General features: G+C 30.4%; 1 protein-coding gene across 1 annotated transcript; it reads left to right on the top strand.

Moving 5' to 3' along the window:
- Positions 1-234: 234 nt before the first annotated feature.
- On the top strand, positions 235-1,498 carry LOC107947768 (uncharacterized). The gene is made up of 3 exons (XM_016882296.1): positions 235-366; positions 448-724; positions 888-1,498. Exons 1-3 carry the CDS (start codon positions 235-237, stop codon positions 1,496-1,498), a joined length of 1,020 nt encoding a protein of 339 aa, XP_016737785.1.
- The last annotated feature ends 8,990 nt before the right edge of the window (positions 1,499-10,488 follow it).

Genomic DNA, 10,488 nt, shown 5'->3' with positions numbered 1-10,488 from the left:
GGTACAGTCTCCTTGCTTTGCGATGAAGCACATCAGTAGTGGTTTTCGGTTGAGGAGGGTACTCAACCGGATCGTTTAGACTGAGATTATTTTAAGACTGCCTTTCAGGGGAAGTATGTGGGTGCGAGCTATGTTGATGCTCGTAGGCGTGAGTTCATGAATCTCATGTAATACAATAAATCTGTAGCCGAGTATGAGGTCGAGTTTCTGAGGTTAAGTCACTACGCTTGAAGCATGGTGGCGTCTGAGTATGAGAAATGTGTCCATTTTGAGGATGGTTTCAGGGACAGTTTAAGGGTTCTGATTGCTCAACAAAAGGAGCATGAGTTTGTTGTTCTGATGGATAAGGCGAAGATTGCTGAAGAGGTTAAGCGCGTAGAGCGTCAGAATAGAGACTAAGAGAGAGGCAAGAATAAGAACGATTCGGATCCCTCTAGTTCTGATCAGAGGCCTAAGAAATGGGCCAGACCTAATGGGCCTATTAGAATGGGAGTTCCTGTCGCTCTGACTAGAATGCAGCCTTGTAGTGACTGTGGTAAGCGCCATCCGGGCAAGTGTTGGAGGAGATTAGGGGCCTTTCTGCAGTGTGGGTCTTTGGAGCATTGGATTAGAGAGTGTCCACATCATACAGATCAGATGCAAGCTTCAGGACCGAGTTCTGTACAGCCTCAGAGGGCAGTCCAGCAGCCACCTAAGGGCCATGGACCGGTTAGGGGTGGTAATGGTATGGGCCAAGGACAGAGAGAAGTAGGCAGATATTCTAGTCATACTAGGTGAGGCAACCTGCATTGGTTTATACTACTCGACGCAGAGAGGGTATAGATTCCCCTGATGTGATCACGAGTACGTTTTTTTTATTTTTGATGCTCCATATACTACTTTGATAGACATAGGTTCTACTCATTCCTATGTAGCTAGTACTATTTCCAAAAACTTGGGGATTTCTGTTGAGTTTACTTCTAGTGAGATTACTGTACTGAGTCTGTTGGGGCAGTCTGTTCGAGTAAATAGACTTTATAGGAATGTTCCGTTGGAAATACAAGGTACTAAATTTCTAACAAATCTGATAGAGCTACCGTTTGGGGAGTTTGACTTAATTCTGAGTATGGATTGGTTATTTGAACACCGAGTTAGTCTGGATTGTGTGACTAAGAGGGTTGTTCTGAGGATCTTGGATGACGAGAAAATAGTAGTGACTTGTGAGCGTCGAGATTATCTGTCGAATGTGATCTTCACTCTAGTGACTGAGAAATTGGTTCGGAAAGGGTGTGAGGCATTTTTGGCCTACGTCAGTGTTTCAGTTTCTGGGGACTTTTCCATCAGGGATATCAGAACAGTGAGGGATTTTTTGGATGTCTTTCCTGAGGAGTTACCGGGTTTACCTCCGAATCAGGAAGTTGAGTTCGGCATTGAGCTTCTACCGAGTACAACTCTAGTGTCCATCGCTCCATATCATATGGCACCGAATGAGCTTACAAAGCTTAAGGCTCAACTTTAAGAGCTTCTAGATCGTGGTTTCATCTATCCTAGTTTGTTTCCGTAGGGGCACTGGTTTTGTTTGAAAAGAAAAAGGATGATACCATGAGGATGTGCATTGAATACCGACAATTGGATAAACTGACTGTGAAGAATAAGTCCTCACTTTTGAGAATCGATGGCCTGTTTGATCAATTCCGAGGGGCTTCAATTTTTTTAAAAATAGATCTCCGATCTGGGTATCATCAGCTTGGAGTTAATGAAGTTGATGTTCCTAAGATGGCATTTAGGACTCGTTATGGGCACTTGTTAACTCTAAGACTAAGGATTAGGATGATGAGCATCTTAGAGTAGTGCTTCAGATACTCCGAGAGAAACAGCTCTATGCTAAGTTGAACAAGTGTGAGTTCTGGTTGCGAGAGGTAACTTTTCTGGGGCACGTGGTTTTTGCCGAGGGGATTTGAGTTAATCCTAGGAAGATTGAGCCTGGGCGTAGGACTGAAAGCAAAATGCAACATGAATGACAATTATAGCCACCCCACGACAGTAGAACTGACATACACATTAATCAATTTTATCGATAAAAGAATAAACAAACAGTTTGGCATTCATATTTAAAAAAAGGATAAGTAAATGAAATAAACAAATAAATCAATATTTAACACATATTCAACAATTTAAAATGTCATTAGACAATTAAACAAATTAATGTACGAATACATAAATCTAATATGCACAAATACTAAAAAACCTAGCTCTTAATCCTAAGTAAGTCAACTTACTAACGTCCCCAGTGGAGTTGCCAAGCTGTCATAACATTGCCTACATAAGAGTACAAGGGCCTAGAAAGCAAAGCTAGACACGGAGAGACTAAATTACATAGAGTTGCCACTAACCAATTAGGGCAAGGTTGGTTAGCCACCTATCATCTAAAAATCTAGAATTAATACTACGCAAAAATCCTAAAAATCTAAACTCAATCTCATCACCAAATTTTTGGTTCGGGAGTACGGTTACGTGTGGGGAAGGTTATAGTACCCCCATAACACCTATCTAGGGATAGTCCTACGAGGTCTTAAGAGCTAGATTTGTTTATTTAATCATATTAATGTCTTAATCTAAGCTAAAATCTTATGGAAATCTTAAATAAAAACTCTAAAGGAAATGCCTCCAGTTTACTTGTAGCTCGATTAAGATGTGTTCACCAAACTTATCTAATTTAAAACTTAAATTAGAGATTTTTACTTTTAACGGGAACCTTAAAGGATACCTAAATAATTCTAGTAAAATATCTTCAATTCTTAAAATTAATTCTATTTTAGAATTCTAAAAAAAAAACTTAGAAATTACCAATGAATTAAGAGAAATATTAAAATACATCTACATCTTATTCGATCTTTTATTATAATTATTATTTAAAAAGATTTAATTAATAACGTTGAACCTATCAAGATCTTACGAAAGTATCCTCTGTCGGGTTTATGATTTATCTTACTTTAAAATTTTTTATCTAAGATTTAAATTCGTCAAAATCTTAAAATAATAAATCTTAAATAACATTTATTAGCTTTCTTAAAAAGTTTCTAAAATAAAATACTTAGAAAGACCTACTCATGATTTACAATTCACCTACAAAAATATTTAGTTTTAATCTTGAATAAAGTCCTAAAAAATATTTATATATTAACTTAAGATTCTAATCTTATACGATATTTAAAACTAATTTAAAACCCTAAAAAAATATCTTACATATTATTTATAATTTTTCTAAATTAAATGGTAGGTAAGATCTTAAGGACTAACCTAATTCTAAATGTAAAAGCCTTATGGTTTCATTAAAATATAACAACTACTTAACTAACTTCATGTCAACAATTATAGGATGAAAAAATGACCTAAAGTTCCATCTTTTAAAACGAATAGTAATAAAATAGGAAAATTAATTAAATTGGCTAAAATTAATGAAAAGTTAAAACTCTTTTAAAATAGAAATAATAAAAAGAAAAACTAAATAAATGAAATAAATAAGACCTTAACATGATAATAATAATAATAACAATAACACACTTTATTCATAATACAATGAAAGGATCAAAGTAACATAAATAAATAATATTAAAATGTATGTAAGGGGAATGTGTAAATATAAATATATATAAATAGATATGAAAATAAATAAAAACGAAATAAGAATAAATAAAAATTATACAAGTGAATAAATATAAAACATTAAATATATAATGTATAAATGCAAGTGAAATGGAAGATATAAGTGTAAATTATTTATTAAAGATGGAAACAAAATGACATTGCTTGATTTTAGTACTAAAAGATAAAAAATGTGGAAGACAGATGACTAATGTAGTAATTAATTTGCTTTTAATTTTTAAATTTTAGATTAAATCAAATGTTTAAATAAATAAAAGAGTTACGAGTATAAATAGGTTAGAGAGAGAGGGTGTTGCTGGAAAAAATAGAGTATTTTCTGTAAATTTAAAAAGTAAGAGGTGGGAATAAATTACCCATTTTTGGCACCTATAAATGAAAAAAAAAACTATTCATTCTTTCATTTTAACCTCATTGTTTTTCAATAAATAAAAAAACTCTTCCTATTTCTCTTCCAACTTCTATGTTGGTCATGACACCACCACCAGAGAGCCCAACGACTATCTGGCCTTCAGTGGTGGAGTCACCGCGTACGGTAGCCGAAATGTTTTTTCTTACAAAATCAAATTTTTCTTTAGAAAAAATCATTACTTTTCTTAAAAATCAAAACCTTATTTCAAAATAGTTAAAAAATCATAACTTTATTTTAAAATTTTAAACCTTCTTTTAAAATGACTTAAAAAAACAGATTTTTATTATTCAAAATCTAAACTCTCCCTTTAAAAAAACACTACTTTTTCTAAAAAATTAAAGCTTTTATTTTGAAATAGTTGAAAAAATCAAAACTTTATTTTAAAATTTTAAAATTTCCTTTAAAATGACTAAAAAAACATATTTTTATTTGTTAAAATCTAAACTTTATCTTTTTTCAAAAATATAAAAACTTTTCCTAAAACTAAACATTTTTTTTTAAAAAGAAACCTTTATTTTAGAAAGGGGAGGGAAAAAATGAGATTTTTGTGGGCTCCTAGGGGCGGAGGACTGACAATCCGGTGACAACCCCTTCATCGGAACCCAAAATCCAATCCCTCATGACATGTCTATGGCAAAAAAAAATAGAAGAAAAGAAAAAAAAAGAAATAGAATGCTTGTAGTTGTGTTTTTTTCCCTTTTTTTTAGGAACAAAAATAATGAACAACCTCTTTTTTTTCATTTCATTTCATGTTTATATATTATTTTTTTAATATTTTTTATTTGTAAAAAATGATAATAATGATATTTAATAATAGTAGTAGTACTGATGATAATAATAATAATTGGGCCTTTGACAAGCCTAAAAAGGAAAGAAGAAAGAAAAGAAAGAAAATAAAAATAAAGGTCTCAAATAGGCCAAAACCGGCTGGGCTTCGAATGGCCCAAGAAAGAACAAAAATTTAAATGGGCCCCCAATCGGGCTCGGACAAAAACAAGTGCCTACAATATATTATGTTATTTTTTAAGTAAAACTTTTAAGAGATATGACTAAATTAATTAATTTCACATCAATATATTATCATGGTAATTAATATTACTATTATTTTTGTCACATAATAATACTAATAAATAACTATTCTAATGTTGTAATATAATTAAAAATAAAGAGTATTCTCGTTAATTCTAAAATTTCCCCAAACTTGTGCTTTAGTAAATATTATAGATATATCCTTTGTTATGTTTTACACCAAATGTTAATTAAAGTTAATATATTACTAAATTGACACTAGAGTAACATTATATTAGTATTATTATGTGATAATAAAAGTAATATTAATTAATATGATAGTATATTAATGTGAAATTAATTAATTTTATCATATCTTTTAAAATTTTCACTTAAAAATAGCATAATATATTATTAACTAATAAAATTTAAATCTATAAAATCATTTAATATAATTGGATAGATTAAAAATAATAAAAATCTAAGTTTTTAATTAAATAAATTATTTATATATGATTTTTTAATTATGATAATAATTAATAATGTTAAAATCAATTTTTATAACTAATAAAAATTAAATGTGTGAGATTAACATTATATATATTGTAACATTCCAAAATTTCTGGTTAGCATGACACTAGTCTAGTAACAAATATTGTGACAGCCCGAAATAGGGCCTAATCGGAACAGTAGTTTCGTAACCACAAATTCGAAGTGAAATAGTTTAATTTTATAAATTTTTATTAATTACCGATTGATTGAAATATTGTGTGAAAATATGGATAGAAAATTTTAATGATTTAGTGCCTAATTGAATTTTTAGGACTAAATTGAAAAAAATGCAAAGTGTGACTAATTAGTGATTAAAGGAATTAATTGAATTATTGCATGAAATTGGAAGTGTTTATGTGGAAAATATATCATAAATTAGCGTTATGGACACATAAGGGTAATTCTAGAAAAATATTTAAGTAAGTGGGTCAAGGGTATTTTTGTCAAAATTGAATAAAAGACAAAATAAGATGAAAACAAGTGTTCATCTTCTTCAAAAATTAAAGAGCTTGTTGCTGAAAATTTCATGTCCCAATAGCTAGGGTTCTTGATTTTTCTAAGTTCAATTATAAGTGATTTCTTGCCCCGTTTTTAATTATTTTCGTATTTTTATGCTTTTTGAAGCTTGAATTTCATGTTTCTACTATTTATTTTAAATGGAATTAAAGTTTAAAAATTGACCCATTCATGATATAGTTTTAATTTGATGAGTGATGATAGATAATGAATGTTTGAAGTGCTAATTACGAGTTTTACTAGATGAATTTCGATAAAAATGTTGAAAAAGGACTAAATTGTGAAAGATAGTAAAGTGTACATAAATTTGTGATTTTGTGAAATTGAGGGCTGTTATGAGCATGAAATATGATTTAGTGAGGTTTGAAATTTAAGAAATTTAGTGAATTTTATTTTTACGAGCTTTGGGACGAAAGTGTAATTTTTGAAAAGTTATGGGAAAAAAATGTAAGTTTGCCAAAATATTGTGTATGAATTGTATTTGAATGGAATGTTGATACAATATATTAAATTGTGTTAATATAGATCAAGAAAGAAGAAATAATGGAAGTGATCGGGGAAAAGAGAAGGTTATCGACTAATTTACGAAAATAGTCGTTTTGCATCCGAGGTAAGTTACGTGTACTTAATAGCAATATATTTTTATAAATTGTGAATTATATTTGATATGTGAATTAATATTGAATGTGGAAGGAAAATTGTTCATGAATTATTCAAGTGATAAAGTGTTTAAAATAAAGTGTTAAGTGTAAATTCCCGGTTGAACTTAGGAATAGAAGTGGATACAAGTGACATGTCACTAGAGACCAGTGTTACAATGAGTCCCGGGTGCTGGGTGATCTAGCATGTGTTGCAGACACCTGACAGCTTGTATGAGCAGGCCCGTGGACATTTCGAATGTTATTAATCAGTGGTAGCTTTGGCTACAATTCAGTGGTAGCTACGGCTACATATCAGTGGTATCTTCGGCTACATTTCAGTGGTAGCTACGGCTACATATCAGTGGTAGCTTCGGTTACATATCAGTGTGGCACTTATGTGCTAATTCTCTACGTATCTGTGTATATTCTGAGTGTTCAACGGGATTAATAATGAGTTAAAGTGAACATGAAATGAAGTGTGTATGCAGGTACATTTGAAAGAATGAGCATATGTGATAAATGTTAACTGTGCAAATGTATGTGCAAGTGAATTGGTAAGATTGTGCATATGTAAGTGATTGAAATTGCTAAAAAATGTATTGATTAGTTATTTGTTAAAAATGTTAATTATTAAATGAGTACGTATTGTTTAGATGTAACTTACTAAGCTATTAGTAGCTTACACATTTCTTTCATTCATTTGTTTTATAGTGTTTTGAGCTTGCTCGAATTGGGGATTGTCGGAGCCTCGTATCACTCTATCAACAAACTTCTCGGTATTACGTGATTTCAAAACGCTTAAAGTTATGACATGTATAGAGACTTACTCATTTTGAGTATGTTCATATGATATGGCTAAATATTAGCTATTGAAATGGTTAGCAAAGAATATGTTTTGGTGTTATGTATGTTTAAATGGTAACTAAAACAAAGAAACTATAAAAGAGTAAAAATTTTGCAAAGAAGCAGTTTTTGGACAGCAGTAGTGACATGAATTTGAAAAATCACCAAAAATAGTAGAAATGGAATTAGAGATTTAATGATATATAGAATTAAAGCTTATCAAATCTACTTTTACATGAAAGAAACGGTGTAGGCAAAGAAATTTTATATTTTGAGATATTTAAATTTTAGTGAGACATGGTCAGAATGGTTTTTGAAGTCCCCTATTCTGATTTTAGAAACTCATTAAAAATTGTACAGAAATAATTATGAGTTATAATTTATATGTATAGATTCCTTAGTGAGTCTATTTTCTATAGAAACAAGTAGAAACACTATATAAAGTATGTACAGTGAGATAATTTATTTTTAGTGAGTGGTGGTCAGAACCATTAGTCAGTGAAACAGGAGAGTTTTCAATGAATAAACTGTACTAATTGGTTAAACCAAAAATTCTAAAAATTTTATGGTAAGAAGATATATGAGTCTAGTTTCAGGAAAAATTTACGGATTTAAATTTCAAGTTTTATAACACGATTTATAATTAAATTAGTGAGAGCCACGCATGTGGACAGTTTTGTTGTGAATAGTGAAATTAATTTTAAAAGTAAATTTTTATGCTCCGAACTAGTAAGTTAAGTTAGATGACGCCTTGTGCTCGACTCTGGAAACGGTCTCGGGTAAGGGGTGTTGCAAATATAGTGAATCTTTGAGAAAAATAAAAACATCAGTTAAAATAATTATTATGAATATAAATTAATTTTGCATATTAGAATTAATGAAAATAATATTCGAAGTGAAAATGTGGTTAAAGGACCAAATCACAAATTTTTAAAAGATCAAAGACTAAAGTGTATTTTTATCAAAATGGGAAATGCAAGTTATTATGGATTAATTGGAATGAAAATGAGTTGGAATATGTAATGTGTGATGAAAATCATGTTTGGGACCAAATTGAAAAAGATTTGAATGTACAAGGTAAATTGTAAATTTCTCATTTTTGCTAGGAAAAGTGTAAAAGTGTAAAAGCTTAATCTTCACAATTTATGGGTTTATATTGAAGTTTATATGTGAATTATGAGATCTGTATTGGATAAGTGTCTATTGTTGTAAAGAAATTGTACTTAGAGACATAAAAGGGAGAAAAATGAAATTTGACGGGTATTTTGGTATTCTCATGAGAACTTTGTGATGAAAATGTTATTAGGATAATATATTCTATATATGAAATTTATATACACCGTGTGTGTAATGTGTTCGAATAGTGGGCCACATTTAAAGAAAAAATTTAGACTTGGATGAGTGAATTTAGGCATTGACCCACTTAGGTGTTTCTAAATAAAGAAAAGGGAAGAGAGAAGCCCCTAACCAGCTTTCTCCATGATGTTACCGACCAACTCTCTCCCATGGAGGTTTTTCCCTTTCTTTATTTTTCTTGCTTTTCCTTAGTATTTTTCCATAACCCAACACAAACACTTTGAGATTTTGCTAAAATCACATGAGAAATCACCTCCTAAACTCATTATCATCATTAGTTCTTGAATTTTTAGCCTAGGTTTTAGATGAATTTAGAGAGATAAAGCTTCATAAAGGTTAGTAATGGTGTTTTCCAACTTCCTAACTTGAAATTTGTTATAAGTTGCTAGGAGAGAGAAAGCTTCATAAAGGTTAGTAATGGTGTGTTCCAACGTCCTAACTTGAAATTTGTTATAAGTTGCTAGGAAATAGCTTGGAAAGTTTAGGTATTAATATTTGGTTATGTTTTTGTGTAGGGGAATATGAGGAAATGATGAGAAAGGAGGTTTCCAAGCTATTTTGAGAATGAAAACAAGTATTTGGAAGCTTGATTTTGAGTATTTAAGCATCCAAGAGGTAAGTACCCTTGGGTATTCATGCTTCACTTATGTTAATATGTTTAGGAGATTGGTAAAATTGTAATATAAATGTGAAAATTGGTTATATTATGGCTTAAAGATTTTGAAATAAGTGATTGGGTAAACTTTGACTATAAAGTCAACTATCAAATGTTAATGTACTATATAAATTGGTTCCTGTGGAATAATTAATGAACATGTTTTGTAATATGTGAATAAATATGAAAATGAGTATGTAAAGGAATATGTGTAAGTTTCCATGTGTTAGAGTGTTGAGAATAAGTGATTAATTGTGAAATTTGTAACTAATACTGAAAACGTTTTAATAAGTCACATTGGTAATAAATTGGATTAATATGTCAATATAGGCTTTTTATGTTTAATGAGGAAAACTGGTGTGTGATAATATGTACATGTATCCATAAAGAAATTTTTGGTTTTAAGTATATATTTGAGGTCGTAATGAACCTTCTTGAGTTTTGTAAGAGTATGATGTTAATAAGTAAATGAATATATAATAAGGCCTAAATTCGAATATGGATTTGAACATGTATGTGGAAGCACTTAAAGAGTCTTTATGATAAATGTGAAGATATGAGATGTACATAAAGTATACGTGTATTTAAACCATGACTGGTCTTAATGATCTCTAAAATTTCAAAATTAAATATGCCTATGATTAATTACTAAATGTGCTAATGACCTTGAACGTCATAAGCTATATGTGACTCTAAATTGCCCTAGTAAACTTATTGAATAGTTAGGATACTATTGGCATGCCAATGGGGGTTTATGTGAACTTGGAGTTTTGTTTCCTTCGGGCTATGCAATCACATGCATATTATAACACCTTTGGGCAGCACTTCGGTGCTTTTCGGTGTGTTTGGAGGGATGCATTATG

This window comes from Gossypium hirsutum, chromosome D09 (genome assembly GCF_007990345.1).
Source record: "Gossypium hirsutum isolate 1008001.06 chromosome D09, Gossypium_hirsutum_v2.1, whole genome shotgun sequence".
Classification (NCBI taxonomy): domain Eukaryota; kingdom Viridiplantae; phylum Streptophyta; class Magnoliopsida; order Malvales; family Malvaceae; genus Gossypium; species Gossypium hirsutum.
The sequence above is the reverse complement of the archived record's forward strand: the minus strand, read 5'-3'. Positions and strand labels throughout refer to the sequence as shown.

Coding starts and splice junctions, on each gene's coding strand:
- LOC107947768 (XM_016882296.1), top strand. CDS start 235: ATGGTGGCGTCTGAGTATGAGAAATGTGTCCATTTTGAGGATGGTTTC. Junction 367..447: donor AGGCGAAGATTGCTGAAGAG/GTTAAGCGCGTA, acceptor AGTTCTGATCAG/AGGCCTAAGAAATGGGCCAG. Junction 725..887: donor ACCGGTTAGGGGTGGTAATG/GTATGGGCCAAG, acceptor CTACTTTGATAG/ACATAGGTTCTACTCATTCC.